Source organism: Sinohyriopsis cumingii, chromosome 8 (assembly GCF_028554795.1).
Source record: "Sinohyriopsis cumingii isolate HCF-2022 chromosome 8, ASM2855479v2, whole genome shotgun sequence".
Classification (NCBI taxonomy): Eukaryota; Metazoa; Mollusca; class Bivalvia; order Unionida; family Unionidae; genus Sinohyriopsis; species Sinohyriopsis cumingii.
In genome coordinates, this window is record NC_142968.1 from 64,667,032 (window position 1) to 64,687,437 (window position 20,406).

The 20,406-nt window shown below is 33.2% G+C and overlaps 1 protein-coding gene across 6 annotated transcripts in view; it reads left to right on the plus strand.

Moving 5' to 3' along the window:
• Positions 1-20,406, plus strand: part of LOC149793697 (uncharacterized) — a 120,140-nt gene that overhangs the window by 11,583 nt on the left and 88,151 nt on the right. For 5 of the 6 annotated variants that reach the window (XM_089967688.1, XM_089967689.1, XM_089967691.1 and 2 more), the window contains exons 7-12: positions 1,077-1,223; positions 7,451-7,540; positions 9,473-9,544; positions 10,367-10,441; positions 11,904-12,019; positions 16,322-16,369. In XM_089967688.1, coding sequence (XP_089823814.1) covers positions 1,077-1,223; positions 7,451-7,540; positions 9,473-9,544; positions 10,367-10,441; positions 11,904-12,019; positions 16,322-16,369 — 548 coding nt within the window. The remainder of the gene's footprint in view (positions 1-1,076; positions 1,224-7,450; positions 7,541-9,472; positions 9,545-10,366; positions 10,442-11,903; positions 12,020-16,321; positions 16,370-20,406) is intronic. The other variant, XM_089967690.1, reaches the window with a different exon arrangement.

Genomic DNA, 20,406 nt, shown 5'->3' on the forward strand with positions numbered 1-20,406 from the left:
TATTTATGTGGGTATGGTCTTTGATACCTTTTCATGATTTAATAGTAATATTTGTGTAAAATACCTCAATAGAAAGTAACCGTGCCTATGTTAGTTGGTCTACTTGTATGGCACTATTGTAATGAAGTACCACAATAAGTACCATAATAATAGTAATAGGGTTAACATTTATTCAAAGTCTGTGACACATTTTTTAAAAAACTAATATACCTAGTGGTCCTATACATCTAGTATTTATATATCTGCATGAATGGATACTCATAGATTCAATAAAGAATCAAAATACTGATGGCTTTATTGATAGTACTCCAGTTATTTAACTATTTAAACAAGGAAGGCTAAATTTGTATATACATGTACATTATTTCTACACTATTAATTTCTTGCATTTAGCTTTTTTGCACCTTCTATACATACTTATCTAATTGGAATGATTAAACATTTTGAGTGAGATGTACTATGAATAGTACTACATTTGCCTCACAGAAATAGGTGACTGTGACCCATATTTCATGCTTCACTGAGTTGGCTAAATGTTGTGTTTTAAGTTTATTTCTCAATCCCTCTTTATGCTAGAACCGTTAAACTAGGTGATTGTATGCATATTTTTACAGTACATATATATATCATAAAAAGGTACTGTGACCTACATCACACATTTTGCTTGCTTATATTATGGTTAGCTGATGACCACATATGTTTTCTCACTGTATATATATATATATATATATATATATATTTATATTTATATATATATATATACTAAATCGGTAAACTTGTAGAGAGGACATATCATATTTAATTGAAAAAGTTAGTTTCTTATATTGAAAGAAATTGCTTATCCTTGTTCATGATACAGTATAAAGTGAAATGTTTTAGTTTTTAAGTAAACTAGTTAAAAATATAACAAAGGTAAGAAATAGAGAGAATTCCCATTGTTACCCAAAGAACTTTTTGTTGCATCAACTCATTCCATGAGGTTGTTGTATAGGGCTCTAAATAATTATGGATATCTTTTGACATGATTCTTTGTGTTAGATTCACAGTTTCAAAGAGTCATTCTTAATTTTTCCAAGATACGGGGCAGTTTGAACACAACAACAGGCTCCCTGAAATCTGGACATGGTCTTGGTGGCAGTGTCAACCTCTCCAAGAGCCTGGGTGGTCTTACCAGCAGCATGAGCATCCCTATATACTCTACTGAGTATGATGATGATGATGATGTGAGTATTTGAAGAGAAAAAAAGTGTATGCATACCATATATACTCACTGATAAGTTGAGTCAGTGCATAAAAACAGACCCTGATCCATCATTGCATAATGTTATGGCAAATCAGGGTTTATATTGTTTATTCTACTGATTACTCCAAACAAACTGCATAGACACAGATCTGCTAGTGCATTATTCAACAGCAAATCTGGGTCTGTGCAGTTTAAAGTTGAACTCGACTTATAAGTGGTACCTTTAGAAAAGAGTTTTCATGCTTTTAGTCAGAACTTAATGCAGAAAACTTTCCATATTTGAAATGACCGCTCTGGTGGCCTAGTGGTTAGTGTGTTCGCCTTGGATGCAGGAAGTCGCAGGTTTGAACACTGGCCAAGTCATGCCAAAGACTTAAAAAAATGGTACTAACAGCTGCCTCACTAGGCACTTTGTATTAAGAGGTTAGTGTTAGGACTGGTTGGCCTGGTGTCAGGATATTATGACTGGGTGGGACATGATGCTACATGTCTGCGGCATGGTGCCCCAGTGCTAGACATTACTAAACTGCCATGCTGCAAACATTGTAGTAATATGACTGAAAAATTGTTAAAGTTACGTTAAAAATCCAAATCACTCACTTCTCATTTGAAAAGTTTGTAGTCAGGGAAAATCAAAGTTGGTAGTGAAATTGTTTGCATCTTTTAAAAGCAGATAAATGGAAAGACATGTTTCTTGAAAGATAAGTCATATTGTTTACAGCATGCGTTTCACAACTGTGTAATTATATGCAGGATATTGGTTTATATTCTGATGTGTAATAAGTATGTACAGGGTATTCATTACTAGTCTGATGTGTAATAAGTGTATGCAGGAGGATATTAGTTTACAGTCTGATGTGTAATAAGTGTATGCAGGACGATACTAGTTTACAGTCTGATGTGTAATAAGTGTATGCAGGACGATACTAGTTTACAGTCTGGTGTGTAATAAGTGTACGCAGGACGATACTAGTTTACAGTCTGGTGTGTAATAAGTGTATGCAGGAGGATACTAGTTTACAGTCTGGTGTGTAATAAGTGTATGCAGGAGGATACTAGTTTACAGTCTGGTGTGTAATAAGTGTATGCAGGATATTAGTTTATAGTCTGATTTGTAATAAGTGTATGCAGGATATTCATTTGCAGTCTGAAGTGTAATAAGTGTATGCAGGATATTAGTTTACAGCCTGATGTGTAATAAGTATATATAGGATATTAGTATAATGTCTGATGTTTAATGACTATATTGCAGTCTGATATGTAATTAGTGTAATCAGGATATTAGTTTACAGTCAGATGTGTTTATAAGCTTATTCAGATAATTGTTTTCTTTCTACTGGTCGTCGACCAGAGGAGTTTGTATGATGGCTTGTTGTCCATAATCTGTTGTCAGTCACCCATCTATCATATGATGTCCATCTATCATTCATCACCTCCAACTGGTTTGCTGTTAAAGCCTAAGCTTTTATTGCAGAAAATTACATCAACACTCAGAGATTTAAACTACATTGAAACCTCTAAAAAATACAATTTCATCTTTTTAGATTCCCATTCCACATTGAAAATCTTGCAGATTCTTTAATCTTAAAACCTGTTAATATCCTTGATATTACAAAAACATGAACAAGTATTCAGTATTTTTGGCTGCCTGGTCACATTGGTATAAAGGAAAGGGAAATAAAATGACAGATAAAGCTGCCTTGCAATCACCTGCTTCAAAATGGAAGATTGCAGATACTGATTTCAAACATTATATTAGCATGTTCTTCATACTTAGCAAAATATTTGGAATTAAAAACTCCACAAACAAACTTAAGAATGTCAAAGCCACTATTGGAGAGGGGCATTACTTGTATACAACAAATGACAGATGAGTTTGGGGTTAAATTGCAATTTCAACCACACATTCCTGCCAGTGTTCACTAACAGTGGAACATGGTGTCGAGTGTATTGACCTGCACTCTATGAGACAGAAGTATTTTGATGCAAGAATAAATTGCATGCCAATATACCACATGAGAAAGTCTTAGACATTTGAGGGAATGTGATTTGTATTTATAGAAATTTAAAGCAGGTATTTGAAGGATTTTACATGTGTTACTTTCATCTTTTATTGTATATACCTTTTACAGAATTTTAACAACTTTATCATATATATTCCATCTTGTATCTCATATTTACATTTATTTGGAATGCGTCCAGGTGATTTTTATGTAATACTTAAATTTTACGTTGTGCAGAATTTTGTGTTTAGTTGGCATCATATATATTGTGTGGAGATGCCAATTAATGCTACTCCATCCATCCATCCATCCATCCGTTGTCACTGCTCTTAAATTGCTGTGAGGATTGTGTTGAAACTTTACACACACATTGATCCCAATGTCTAATTGATTCTCAGTGAAAATGTTTTCCCTCGGACATCCAGTTCTGAAGACCTTGTTACAGCCCCATTTGAACATGTTTTTATTGAAATGGAGTTCTCACCAAAAGGCTTCTTATGTTGTCTAGTTGGTCTCTAGTGTAAATTGTGCCAATATGATATCCTGTATACCTGCTGAAGTGGCCATCTTGAAAATATTGTCATTGCTTCTCCTACTGAACAGTTAGTTGCTTGTATTAAAATGTTTTTTCCCCACCACAAGACTAATTATGATGTCTGGTTGATGCTAATTGATAATGATGCTGATCTGACATTCAGCATGTCTGCCAAAGTGATGATCTTGAAAAGCTTGTTGCTATTCCTCCTGAATGGATGACATGGAGTTTGCACTAAATAGAGTTCTTATGTTGCAATGTTGGTACTAAATGAAAATGTGACCTCCATTACAGCTTCTCATTAGCAGATGGTCATAGAGATGTGAGCTTTCTCTAAAAGACTTGCTATGATATCTGGTAGGTCTTAAATGAAAATCATGCTTGTTAGATCTCCAGCATGATGGCCATGGCAGCCATTTTGACAGTCTTATAACTACTCCTATTGAAGGTATGTTCATTTTGACATAGGTGATTTACTGAATTACTTCCAATTATATGCAGTTGTTCCTAAATAAAAATTACTTAGATGTGACCTCTTGAAATGTCAAAAATTTCATTACAGTAACTTCAGTATGGATGACTGCACCAACAGGTTTTGTTACTAGTTAGGACTACTGGTCATAGATTACTTTTTGCACCTGCCTTTCATCTATTGACTGGCATCCAGAGTCCTGAACTACTGGGAGCATTGCCACAAAACTTGACAAACAAATTCATGCTAAAGTGTAGCTATCCAAATGAAAGTGTTGCCCATTTAACATTGTTGTAATGGCTGTGGAGTGACCCCAATTTGTGTGTTGTGACATAAAAAGAATGAGTTATTAACAGCTGTTAATTAAAAAGGATTAAATTTGCTTTAGATAATAAGTCATTATCATCATACATGATACCAAAGTCATCATGCTATGACATCACTGATATCATAATATAGCATAAAAAAGTCGTCATAGTGTTACATAGCTGTTAATACGTTATCATCATCATATAGAATACCAAAATCATCATGCTGTGACATCACTGATATCATAATATAGCATTAAAAAGTCGTCACAGTGTTACATAGCTGTTAATACGTTATCATCATCATATAGAATACCAAAGTCATCATGCTATGACATCACTGATATCATAATATAGCATAAAAAGTCGTCATAGTGTTACATCGCTGTTAATAAGTGATCATCATCATATAGAATACCAAAGTCATCATTCTATAACATCACTGATATCATAATATAGCATAAAAAAGTCGTCATAGTGTTACATCGCTGTTAATAAGTGATCATCATCATATAGAATACCAAAGTCATCATTCTATAACATCACTGATATCACAGTATAGCATAAAAAAGTTGTCATAGTGTTACATCGCTGTTAATAAGTGATCATCATCATATAGAATACCAAAGTCATCATTCTATAACATCACTGATGTCACAATATAGCATATAAAAGTCGTCATAGTGTTACATCGCTGTTAATAAGTGATCATCATCATATAGAATACCAAAGTCATCATGCTATGACATCACTGATATCATAATATAGCATAAAAAAGTCGTCATAGTGTTACATCGCTGTTAATAAGTGATCATCATCATATAGAATACCAAAGTCATCATGCTATGACATCACTGATATCATAATATAGCATAAAAAAGTCGTCACAGTTTTACATAGCTGTTAATACGTTATCATCATCATATAGAATACCAAAGTCATCATGCTATGACATCACTGATATCATAATATAGCATTAAAAAGTCGTCACAGTGTTACATAGCTGTTAATACGTTATCATCATCATATAGAATACCAAAGTCATCATTCTATAACATCACTGATATCACAGTATAGCATAAAAAAGTTGTCATAGTGTTACATCGCTGTTAATAAGTGATCATCATCATATAGAATACCAAAGTCATCATTCTATAACATCACTGATATCACAATATAGCATAAAAAAGTCGTCATAGTGTTACATCGCTGTTAATAAGTGATCATCATCATATAGAATACCAAAGTCATCATGCTATGACATCACTGATATCATAATATAGCATAAAAAAGTCGTCATAGTGTTACATCGCTGTTAATAAGTGATCATCATCATATAGAATACCAAAGTCATCATTCTATAACATCACTGATATCACAATATAGCATAAAAAAGTTGTCATAGTGTTACATCGCTGTTAATAAGTGATCATCATCATATAGAATACCAAAGTCATCATGCTATGACATCACTGATATCATAATATAGCATAAAAAAGTTGTCACAGTGTTACATAGCTGTTAATACGTTATCATCATCATATAGAATACCAAAGTCATCATGCTATGACATCACTGATATCATAATATAGCATTAAAAAGTCGTCACAGTGTTACATAGCTGTTAATACGTTATCATCATCATATAGAATACCAAAGTCATCATTCTATAACATCACTGATATCACAGTATAGCATAAAAAAGTTGTCATAGTGTTACATCGCTGTTAATAAGTGATCATCATCATATAGAATACCAAAGTCATCATTCTATAACATCACTGATATCATAATATAGCATAAAAAAGTCGTCATAGTGTTACATCGCTGTTAATAAGTGATCATCATCATATAGAATACCAAAGTCATCATTCTATAACATCACTGATATCACAATATAGCATAAAAAAGTTGTCATAGTGTTACATCGCTGTTAATAAGTGATCATCATCATATAGAATACCAAAGTCATCATTCTATAACATCACTGATATCACAATATAGCATAAAAAAGTCGTCATAGTGTTACATCGCTGTTAATAAGTGATCATCATCATATAGAATACCAAAGTCATCATGCTATGACATCACTGATATCATAATAGAGCATAAAAAAGTCATCATAGTGTTACATCGCTGTTAATAAGTGATGATCATTACATAGAATACCAAAGTCATCATAGTGTTACATCATTGTTAATAAATCACTATCATCATACCTAATACCAAAATCATCATGCTATAACATCAATGATATCATCATAGAAAAGCATACCAAAGTCATCATAGTATTACATTAATGTTAATAAGCCATTATCATATTACAGAATACCAGTCATTTTTGGGGACCCCGAGTGGCTGAGTGGTCTAAAGCGCTTTCCGTTACGGATCACTGCCATCTCACCTCTGTCTGCGTGAGTTCGAGTCTAGGATTCGGCTGATGTGGGCATGTGAGAAAGCTTGCCAGTAGCTTCTCGTGAGTCGGCGGTTCTTCCCGGGATTTTCCTGGGTTCTTCCTCCACCATTAATACTGGCCGCCATGTATAGCCTATCGTGTGCTGAAAAATGGCATTAAACCCCACAATAACAATAACAATAACCAGTCATTTTTTATTGACATTACATCACTGATAATGAGTCATTATCATCATACAGGATGACAAAGTCATCCTGGTATTACAACACTAATAGAGTGTGTATTGGCAAATTTAAATTTTAAATTTTCATGTAATAACCAACTGACATTTATATGTAAAAACATTTGCTTTTTGGTCTTGTATTTTTAATATCAGAAGATGTTTCTTTTTAATCTCTTGCAGATAATTATCACTAATTATTTTTTCTAGAATCATCTCCTTCGCAAAGAAGTAAATCTGCTTGTATTTTCAGGGACCTGATGAGAGACCAGAGAGACCACACAGTCGAATGCAGAGTATTGATGCTGAGATGGTGCAAGATGTAACTGCTCTTGGATATGAGGTATTTGTTTTTCAAAAACATTCTCCAAGTTGTTAAGTTTTAATTATAGATAGTGCTCACTTTTTCATGTATTTTCTCCATTCTTATTTTCTATCAGTCATCTTACTGGATAATGTTTATGGTTACGAAAATATAAAAGGCCTGCTTTATTAAAGGGAAAATGGTAAAGTTTTATTTAGCCTTGAAGATATTTCATCCAGTCATCATAATTAGCCTTGTAGATATTTCATCCAGTCATCATCGGTAACCTTGCAGATGTTTCATCCAGTCATCATCATTAGCCTTGAAGATATTTCATCCAGTCATCATCATTAACTTTGTAGATATTTCATTCAGTCATCATATTTAGCCTTGTAGATATTTCATCCAGTCATCATCATTAACTTTGTAGATATTTCATCCAGTCATCATCATTAACTTTGTAGATATTTCATCCAGTCATCATATTTAGCCTTGTATATTTCATCCAGTCATCATCAGTAGTATGTAGATATTTCATCCAGTCATCAAATGTAACCTTGCAGATATTTTATCCAGTCATCATCATTAGCCTTGAAGATATTTCATCCAGTCATCATATTTAGCCTTGTAGATATTTCATCCCGTCATCATCAGTAGTATGTAGATATTTCATCCAGTCATCAAATGTAACCTTGCAGATATTTTATCCAGTCATCATCATTAGCCTTGAAAATATTTCATCCAGTCATCATCATTAACTTTGTAGATATTTCATCCAGTCATCATATTTAGCCTTGTAGATATTTCATCCAGTCATCATCAGTAGTATGTAGATATTTCATCGAATCATCATCAGTTGCCTTGTAGATATTTCATCCAGTCATCATAATTAGCCATGTATATATTTCTTCCAGTCATCATTGGTAACCTTGCAGATATTTCATCCAGTCATCATCATTAGCCTTGAAGATATTTCATCAAGTCATCATCATTAACTTTGTAGATATTTCATCCAGTCATCATCATTAACCTTGTATATATTTCACGCAGTCATCATATTTAGTCTTGTAGGTATTTCATCCAGTCATCATATATAGCCTTGTAGATATTTCATCCAGTCATCATATATAGCCTTGTAGATATTTCATCCAGTCATCATCAGTAGCCTTAAAAATATAAAGTTTCAAGTTTTATGAAGCTGCTGCATAATTTTGGTACTGATATTCATGCTTATGCTGGTTCTGTATACAGGATTTTAGTTTATTTGTAATGCTCCCATCAAAAGTTCCCTATTATTACTGATTTTATAACATTAAAAATATCCACTTTGGAGATGAAAATACACCTTACACAAGTAAAATGAAACATCACCGAGTAATGCTTATTTAGATGGAAAATTCATTCAGATATCAGGTAATGGTAAGTGACTATAGTATTTGATAGTACAGTTCTCACACATTGTAACATGGTAGTCCATAACTACTGACCAAATTATGCATTGAACCATAGTATAGCAAGAATGATTGAAAATGTGATGAATACATGTATGTATTGTAGGTGTGTAAACAACCATCAGTCAGGCATATACTGATAATTTTACTTTATGTAAGTTATATACAATTTTTTTCATTTCTTGCTCTCTATGCGGTTAATTTTCTGAGATCACTATGTTTTAAAAAAATAAAAATAAAAATATAATACTGAGCTACATGTTTTTTCTTGCAACCCATATTGTCATTCATTTATTTGACCAATTCAAGTAAGTACATTAGTTTTCTCCTGCCTTATTCAGCTAATGTTAATTGAAAATTATAAATTTTAATTTTAATTTATGATTTTGTAAATATTTGCAAGTTATATTGGGTTCATAATTTTACAGCATTACAGCTGGAAGTGTGTTATAACAAAGGACATCATAATGAGGGAGAGCTTATTATGACGAAATGTTTCATATAGTTTTATCTCTTACAGGAATCTGAGCAGGGTAGTGTGAAAGGGAAAATTGAGTCAGAAAGTGACAGTGATGACTATGACAAGGATGTTGTAAGTATGGTTACTTCTTTCAGATTGTATTGATTAATGCTTTCAGACTGTATTACTCCTTTCAGATTGCATTGATTACTTTCAGATTTGTATTTGCATTGATTACTTTCAGATTTGTATTCACAGACTGCATTGATTTATTCTCACAGATTCTCTTGATTACTTCTCAGAATGCATTGATTACTTTCAGATTATATTATTTTTCTCAGATTGCATTGATTACTTGGCATTGATTAATTTCTGAGTTTGCATTGATTCTCTCCGGTTGCATTGATTACTTCTTTCAGATTGTATTGGTTACTTTCAGATGTGTCTTGATTTTTTTTTCTCAGACTGCATTGATTACTTCTCTGAGATTACATTCCTTGCTTATAAGGTTTGTCTTTACTACATCTCTCAGATTTCATTGATTACTTTCAAATGTGTCTTGATTTCTTCTCAGTTTTATCATGATTACTTCTCACACTTCTATTGATTACTTTAACATTTGTATTGATTGCATCTTTCAGATTTGTATGTTTAACTATTAATATAGTTAGCAACTATTGTTTGATATAAAGGGAATTCTCTGTGATTTTTCTTCCTTCATCCAGTGTTCAAAGTATTGCTGATGAGCACTGAGAAATGATTTACCAGGATTTTTATGCTTCTTTTGAAATTTGTCAGTGTACAATTTATAAAAAAAAGTCAGTACCATTTAAAACAATTATAGCATTGGTTGTAGCCAGACAAAATTAAATAAAATGTGCTTTCTCTTTTGGGCATGAAGAATTTTCATAAATTTAAGTCCATTTGCCCACCATCATAAATTTTATATTTCAGGATTTTGGAATTGACAAAAACTTATCAGAGAGATTATTGGAGAATGACTCTCCTTTCAGAGGATCCTATGATAAAGTGAGTGCAGTTTGGTTTATTTCAATCCAGATTTTGATGTTTTATTACGAAGTAAACATTCACACCCATCAGGTTTGTTATTCATCTCACCTGCCAAAATGAAGTATGTCATCATTTTCATGTAGAATTCATCACATCCTGACTTGCTTGCCCTTATTTACAGCTGATTAAATAAAATATAGTATTGCTTAAATTTGCAAGTGCATGATTAATTTCTTTCAGTTATTTTTAATTTTCAAACCAACCTTCTGCATCTCCATGCAGACCCCATTCTATCCATTTCTATTCAGAGTGAAAGGCTTGGTTAATGTTAATCCTGCACCATGAATTAGGAACCCAAAATACCTCTTGATAATCTTGACGAGCTTCATGCAGATGCATGCTGGGATGCTGGACAAGTCTGTATTTGAGAAGGGGGTAAATACTGTTGGAATGATCCATTTTGCTAGATGGTCACTTTAGGAAGTATCTGAAGTTTGAAGCTGACCAAACAATACAAATCAGCACCAACTGATTGATTCTCTTAAAAACAGAAGTACATGAGGGTTCAGTGTAATAAAATAAACATCCCAATGACCTGGACTAAAATGTCGAAAGATAAACATTAGCCAAGTTATTTTTAACTTATAATGGAAATGGATACAGTAGTGTTTGTGTGGAGGTGCAATGGGTTGGTGTAAACAATGAAAGTATTTAATAGAAATGAATAGTTATCATTGAGATTTTACCAATATTGTGCTTTATTTAGTCAGATGTAGATAAGAGTGCCATCTGTAAAGGGTACAGGATAAATGTTTATCTTGCTTTAGGTACCAGATTTAAATCTATGAGGCAAAATATGCAGTTTCTTGATTTGAAGTTTGTTTGTTTATCTGTTTGTACTACAGGCATTGCAGGTATTTAAAGCGGCTGTTACTGATTGATATAAGAATATTTATGTCATTGAATTTTTGCAAATCACTTACTATGTTTTCTTTACTTTTCTTTGCCTATCGTTCCTTTCTTTCAAATATATACTAGTATCTTTGCTAATTTCCTTTCTGACATTTGGAGACTTAAAATACAAGGCAGGTTAGTTTAAAATGTTCATGGAAATGAATGCTAAATATCTACAGTAAAATTATATACTGATATCTTTGCTAATTTCCATTCTGACATTAAGAGACTTAATATACAAGACAGGTCAGTTTAAATTGTTCATGGAAATAAACGCTAAATATCTGCATACATGTGTATTATTAGTAGTACCATATATATCCTTTATTTGCAGTAGTTCATTAATTCAAACTTAAAATTTTATATAATATTCTAAATATTAGTAAAAATCTGTTCATAGATTAAACTCCCTTTGGAATAATCAAGATCAATCAAAATCAGTAGATTACAACAGTTAGTATTATTAATTTAGGTTTTACAAAGGAATATGGTGAATGTTTCTCACTGATTTGCCTCTTTATCTCAGGATTTTGAGACCCTTTCTGTCAAGTCTACAGCCAGAGATGAATCAGGGGGAAAGCTCAGTCCTCTAGAGGATGAAAGAAAACGAAAAGCTGAGCTGTTTGCAACAGCTGCAGAAAGGTGGGTTTTTTGTCTCATGTCTGCATCAGAAGATAGCAAGATTGGTATTGCTTTCCATCAGAAATGGCCTTCTCTATAAATTTTCTAACAATGTTTCTTTAAATTTGGTATTTTTTGGAAAGTCAAGTAAGAGACTACATATCACTGTTGAAAGACAAAATATATTGTGCAGAAACCCTTGTTGATAGAGTTAGTTCTCAGGTTGTTAATTCTGAGGTGATTGCATTTTTCCTTTGAATATATTCCCCAATGACATTAATGTTAGGAAAATAAACTCTGTTACCATCAGCATCCAGCCCTTCTAAAAAGACGAACATTTTATCTCTTACCTATTATCTGCTCTTTAACACCACTAGGTGGCTTCAATTTTAACCTTTTGCTCAGCACTGTCTACATAATACAGCAAGATCTTCCAAAATCCTTTAAGTAACTTGGTGATTTCAACCCATTCATCCAGAAAGTTGGTATATTTTTGTGTATTTTCTACATGTGATAATCATTTATTTTTTACTTGTGATCAGTCTTTTTTGCAGTTTTGGATTTTTTTCTTCTGACCTTGTTTTCAAACATGGTTTCATTGCGGCAGTTGTTGGTTGCTTTCACCCTCACTGCATATATATTTCTGCTTGTTTAAATAAAGAGTGTTAATGTGATTTATGAACACTTTTGGGTTATTTTCCCAAAAAAATTCTAATTTGCCGTGAAATGCAGTAAGACATTTAATGCTAATGAGGACACACTTGAGACTTTAGTGGCTTTCAATAAATATTAATCATTTTCAACATGCAGTGTGTGCATTATGGTCAGAAGATGTCTGGTCCACTGTGTTCCACAATAGCATTAAAAGAAAGGAGAGAATTATGAAGCCTCAGATGGAGAAGTGTGCTTTTTTGAGCCATCATCCAAAGACAGCATCAGTTCCAAGATGTTCTACAAGATGGACACGAATGTCATTCATGTCTCCTTGATGATCATGTATAGCAGCATCCTCAGTATTGGACCTAGCATCACTAGCCTTTTTCAGCCTTTTGTTGTGCCTATTGCAGATGTCAGTGCTGGCTCATTGTCACCCCTTTTGTGTTTGACTCGGCAAGTCAGGATGACAACCAATATTGTAATATTCTTGCATAATTGGCAAAACAAATTTTGGCTCATGGCAGGAATTCCTCTGAAAGATAATGGTATGTATGGATGCCAAATAATATGGTTAAGGAGTCCACCTGTTGTCATGCTTTGACACTGTCAAGTGGGCTTGAAGGAATTACCTCTTCACATTAACCTTCTGAAAATGAAGGCTAGAATCAATGCTTTTCATTTCTGGAAGGATCAATTCTATGGAAAAGTAGTTCTTCATCATGTTGGATAACTTAGTGGTGGTGGCCTACCTTTTTAAACTGGTGGGATGAAATCACCTGACTTTTAGTTTGGAAGTTCCTGCACTGGTGTTCCCAACTAAGTATAACCATCTAGATCAGACACATTCCTGGCAGGTTTAATGCCCTAGCCAACTTGTCAAGAAGGTGCCAGGTCCTTCATAATGAGTGATCCATTTATCCAATGGTCTTTCATCAGATTTGGAACTGCTTCAGTTCATATGTTAAGCGGGGTGATGATGCAAGACCCTGTCTGCCATCAAGCATTGTTTAAAATGCAGTGTTTGGAGGGTAAAGCGGTCAGAGTCAGCCAGTGAAGAGTTTCTGCTTTTGAGTACATGGCATAATTGAAAACATTGTTTGGCATGCATAATCAACCTATTTGAGTTTTTTCTCTGTAATATTGCATTGCAGAGACGAGAATTGAATTTGGTGCATCCAGTGGCTGACACTCATTTGGTTATCTTGCCCATGGGCATGAGTTTAGTGCTTTTAGTCGATTTTCCCAGTAAGAGTTCATTATTTTCTTCTTAGTTTTGTATAATTGTCACAGATCATGATGTGACTGTCAGTTGTGCTGCTGCCAGGTTGGAGATCAGATTATCCTTGATATTGGGAATCCATCCATTCTTCCCACGTATGGTGCCCAGAGTAGAAGTTTGATGGTCAGCATTCCCTCTTCCTATTATCTATTCTTCTAACATTAATGTGATTGGGGAAGGTATTGAAAGGAGATAGCAAAATCATAGTATATTATGTTTCTCCAAGAATACTCACTCAATCACATTGCTATAAAATCCTCCCATACCTCCCTCACAAATGTGAGCATCCTAGTTGATGCATGCAGCTGGATCCATCCAGTGGTGGTAAAGGGGAGGCAATTGGTAAGAGTTTCTTCCTTTGGTATATATGGTATAAAGATGATGTGTCTTTTTGGGAGGACTGGGTCCAGAAGGTATGAGAGTTTTTTTCCTAACCTGAATGTGATCAGGTCATTATTCTCTGCCAAACAATTTACTTGAATAGTTTGCTTTCATTATAAATGAATAAATTATAAATGTTGTTTTGTAGAGTTGAGAGTATCAATGAAGATGTTAATTTATTACCAATTCCTGTTTTATTTATATTTAATTATATACATTCCTAATGACTGCATTATATATTCTTAATAGGATGCAATGCTTATTCCTAACAGGCTACAATACTCATTCCTAGCAGGCTACAATGCTCATTCCTAACAGGCTACAGTGTTCATTCCTAACAGGCTACAGTGCTCATTCCTAACAGGCTACAATGCTCATTCCTAACAGGCTGCAGTAGGTTAATGATGCTATCAATTAGTAATGCATATTCTGTATGTTATAGCCACAAAAAATGAGATTCTTTTTGTTTTCATTCATTGGGTGCTGTATTTACTTTAATTTGGTACTTTTTTCAATGGTTGCTGTTATTAGTACATTCATTAGTGTATTCATTGCATGTTATCAGATTGATCTTGGTGAATAATTTAAAAATAAAATTTAAATATAAAATTAAGATTGTCTGATATAAATGTAGATGAAATAAATGCAGAAATATTTTGTCAAGTATAGTGTACTTGTAATATATTACATCTGCTTCCTTTGGGCATCCATGTTTTGTATGTACTTCTTTGGTAGATTATGTCACAAGTCATCATTTTAACAGGAAGGAGAAATATGTTTCATGTTTTTACACAAAATCGTTTGCCTATATAACTTCTCTCTTGGTACACTACGAATGAAATTGTTCCATAGATTTCATACTCCACCATTTAATCTCTGCCACTCAACCAGAAGATGTGATAAGTTAGAACCAGGTACACAAAGCAAAGTTACAATTCAACAATTTGAAAGGAAAAATAAATGTTCATGTTATATTCCAAATTTTTGAATATTTAAAATGATCTCAACAATAAAATTTTCATGCCCTCTCAATCCCTTGAATTCAGAATTTTTTATCTTTTCATGAATTTTTGTATCACAAAAAACATTGTGGTACATTTTTATTTTGAAAAAATCTATTTGATAATTTTTTTGATATTGCAGATTGATTATTTTGGTCAATTTATTTATTGTGTAATGTTAGTACATTTTTAAATGATGAATTGAGTATTTAGGATTTAAAAAAATGTCATCATGAAATTAGTATTTTGGGGAAATTTTTGTCTTGAAATGAATAACATGAAATTTAAGTTCTGTTCTGTTCTAAGATGTAGGCATCTTTAGCACTATATTTACCGAGCAGACACAAATCAACAAACTGAAATACTGAATGCTGGTGAAAAATATTTTCCTTTTTAAAAAACATAAAGTCAAACTAGAGTATCTTAAAAAACCATTCAGTTCATTAGAAATAAACTTGTCAAAAAATGATTTAGCACGTCATACTTGACCACTTGACTTGAAGCACACTTTGGCAGGTCAGTCACAGGCCCCGTGTTTACTTAAAGCATTTCAAAACACAAAGCATTTGTATCATCATTTCCAGTATGTATTGTGAACTATCCAAAGAGCTATTCCAAAAATTTGAAATAAGTTAAGGAAGGAATACCTGTCACTAGATAAATGTATGCACTATTTCCCAGCATGTCAGCACAATGCTGGTGCACATACATTTAAGAATCCAGATATTTATTATGCGTAAACGCCTTTAAAAGCAATGCCGTACTTTTGTATGATGAAGAGAACTTCTAGTAAGGAAAATGATAAAATTACATTTCCGATATAGGATCATTTCTTACTTACATGATTGTTCCAGACAAGATTGATACAAACTTTCATTTGGGATATTTTTAAAATAATAAATGAGTGACTGCCATTGGAAATTGAAGATGCCATGCAACCCTAATTAATATAGTAGAATCATTCCTGCATATAGTTATCTGCTAATAAATTATACATGTTCACAGTAGGAGAAAAAACCCTGTTTCTATTGGAGAACAATACACCATATCACAGTAAGTTATTTTTTTTATCTAACACTTGAAGTTGCAGCTTTTCCACCTAACTAGCTTGTGGGTTGGTTCAAGATTGCATTTGCATTTAGAATACTGATATAGAGTGTGACATATTTAAGACATTTCTTCCTTTTTTCCATAAAGAATCAATTAGGCCATCTTTAAAATATTCCAGATTTGCTATCCTCAGATACAGACAGGACTGTTAAAGTTAATAGATAGGTACTTTTTGTATTCCTGTCTCTATAGTGGTAGTGATACATAGGAATTCTCATGTCTTTCCACATATTCTTCTGTCCAGCGCAGTCCTGCTGTTGTAGCTAGTCCTGCAGTTTTTGATGTAATGCCATGAAACTTGGTAAATCTTATGGTAGTCATGTGTAGGTACTCTTCCAGTTTTTATGATTTTTTTTGTACTTTCTTACTTGCAACTGAATGCAGTGTACAAAATTTTGTGAATCACAATTTTCTCATATTTCTTAATAGATCAACGTGAAACTTGGCAATGATAAAAGTAAAATAAAAACATCATCTGAAGATGCACATATGGCCCCCCACAATTTTTCTGGACTCGTTGCCCTTTTTGTAATGTAGCTTAATAGCCCAGCAATTTTGATGGATCACAGGAAACTTTGTAAATATCATGGTCACCACCTGAAGATACACACCTCTACAAATCACTTTACTCCCACGATTTTTACATCCTTTATGTATTGCGGCTAAATGCAGTGCATTATAGAACCTAGAGAATACAACTAGTCTTACAGATTTCAGTGCATCACAGTGAAACTTGGGAAATGCTATGATCATTATCAGAAGATGCAGATATTAACAAATCACAATCCTTCTTTGATGTTTCTTAGAGTTATGGCCCTTTTGATTTGGAGCCTGATTTAATGTATGACAGAGTCTTGTTAACACAAAAAGCCTCACAGTTTTCAGTGGATAGTCATTAAATTTTGTTGATGTTGTAGTCGACATATGAAGAGATACATGTCAACAAATCACTGCTCTGAATCAATTTTTGATGGAATTATTGCCCATTTGTCCTTCAACTGAATCAAGGGTACGAAAGAATATGTATTGATTACTGTGAAACTTGGTGCATATAATAGTCATCAGGTAAAGATAGAAATATTGATTATTGTTTTTTCAGAGTTATTTCATTTTCCCATGTACAACTGAATGCAGTATATGACAGAAGTATATGAAATGCAACTGCCTAAAGAGGATTGCTGTTAAATTTATTACATGTTGTCGTTATCAGAACAAGTGCATGATGACCAATCATGGCACTCAATTTTCAGAAGAGTTCTGTCCCTTTTTAAAAAAACGATACACTGGTTTCCATAATGGGGTCGGAATGGGATGCAGGAGAGATGGGGGTATATTTGAATGAATAATTTGCTTATTCTTCTTCAAGTTTTTATATGTCGACCATAAGGTAGAGTGTATTATGTTAAAATATGGTCTGTCCATTTGAACATACATCTGACTGCCTGCTACCAATTTAATTTCTGCACAATGACTCAATTTGTCCACCATCTATTGTTACCATAACTTTCTAGATGACTTGCACATGGAGTAAGGAAGAACCCAGTCGATTTTGGATCAAAAGATCCAAGGTCAAGGTCATCACAGCTGAGAAAAGAAAATGTTTTCCATTAGAAATGGGGTGGGGAATTTAATGAAGTAAAGAAAGTTAAGACTTGCAAATATTATGCACAATTTTGCATTTGGCTTATTTCTTTGCATGATTTTTTTCAAGACTGAATCCAAGATTTATGCATTCTAGAATAGACCTAGTTATTCAGAGTACAACAAGAGAATTTTTAAGCATGGCCTATTGATCATTTTAGGAAGTAATGCTATCCTTTGATGAAAAAGTACTAAATTTTATACCCATTTGAAGATACGTGTAATATGATGTAGGGTTCCTGATATATGTATGTATAGTTTCTCAGAACATGTTAAAATTTCATACTTTAGTACACCTAAATATATTCTGTATATGCAGAAAAGGTTCCTTGATTTTTGCAGTTTTTTTTCTGTTTTTTTTTTTTTTGCTTCAAGGATTGAAGAGATTGTCTTCATTTTTTTCTTTCTTATTCTTTCCCCAAATCTTCCTCTTTAAACTTTTACAACAAAAATTGATCAGAATGTTGGTTTTGGTATTACTCTGCAGCTTCGTTCAAATTATATACTTTTTGCACTGCTTTCCTTGCATGCAGCGGAAAATGTTTAGAACAAATGTCTGTGCACACATTGCAACAGAAACTTCATGTTTGCTCCACACCTTTCTATTCTTTTAGGTGTTTTGTACCTGGTTTGATATTGTGAGTGTGACTCAACCAGAATAACCATTATGCTTGATGTTGTGAGTGTATATCAACCAGAATAACCATTAGGTTCAATGTCGTGAGTGTGTATCAACCAGAAAAACCATTAGGTTCAATGTTGTGAGTGTATATCAACCAGAATAACCATTAGGTTCAATGTTGTGAGTGTATATCAACCAGAATAACCATTAGGTTCAATGTTGTGAGTGTATATCAACTAGAATAACCATTGAGTATATCAACCAGAATAACCATTAGGTTCAATGTTGTGAGTGTATATCAACTAGAATAACCATTAGGTTCAATGTCGTGAGTGTATATCAACCAGAATAACCATTAGGTTCAATGTTGTGAGTGTATATCAACCAGAATAACCATTAGGTTCAATGTTGTGAGTGTATATCAACTAGAATAACCATTAGGTGCAATGTCGTGAGTGTATATCAACCAGATAAACCATAAGGTTTCATGTTGTGAGTGTATATCAACTAGAATAACCATTAGGTTTGATATCATGAGTGTAGGTCAACTAGAATAACCATTAGGTTTGATATTATGAGTCTTGGTCAACCAGCTTAGCCAGTTGGTTTGATTTGTCATTGTTCAAGATTACCACCTTTACTCATAATTTAGGTATCTTGCTCATTTGTCCTGAACAAATTATCTAGCCCATTGACCACACACAAGCATGAATACCTTTTCCTTGAGTGAAATAGGTCTTAATACCCATTTTAATGAAAGGTCAAACATACAGGTCATCAGATTTACATATATTTAGAGTGGATGAAAGCTCATTGATGACATGGTGGTGTGTGCAGCTTTAATTTAAAAGTTGTATCTTTTCATGACAGGTAATGCATGAATTGGTTTTCTTCCTTTTCTTCAAAATCAAAAGGAAGCTTGTGTGACAGTCAGATATCTTTGTATTTAAAAATGAGCAATCATGATGAATAAATATAATAAGATCATTGTAACACAGAAAAGCAAACAGTCCAAATTTTATGAAAGAAAACATCTCAGCAAGATATTTAACATTTATTTACCAACCTTCATTCAGCTTCGTAGAATTTTTGGGTTTTCTAGCCACTACACTTGAGTGTGCTAAATAAACGCATGGCGATTTGCTTTACATGGATTTTTTTTTTTAAATATTGATATTAAATCTGCATAATATAAAATAAAAAATTAAACTTGTCCTTTCATCAACTACTGGATATCTCAACCCTATGAACATAAGCATTTGATCAATGGATTGATATTTAACACATTAACCCCTGGTGACAAGTTTAAGTGGCAGGAGGTAGTAGTCTACTGCCAAGCCCTGTAGTGTCAAGGTCATGTATGTTACACTAAAGTGGGTGGTATTATAGAAAGGTAGACAGATGTAGCTCTACAATGATACCAAATAATCTGGAATTTCTGGTTGCATTACAAAATACAGAGGGAAAAACCTTATTTTTGGACCCAATTGTTTTAACCCAAAATTTGCCTGTGGTCAGAATCCGATTTTGTGTCAGGATTTTAGACTTTTTGGTCTTGGATCTAAGGCAAACTGGTATGAACTGCAAACAGACAGATGAACCTTTGCAAAAAGTAGGATAAGATGGGCATTTGGAATAAAGAGTGGTCTCAATAAGAAAATGATAGGTCTGTTAAGCAAAATAAACAACAAAAAAGTCAATTCCAAATAGCCAATGA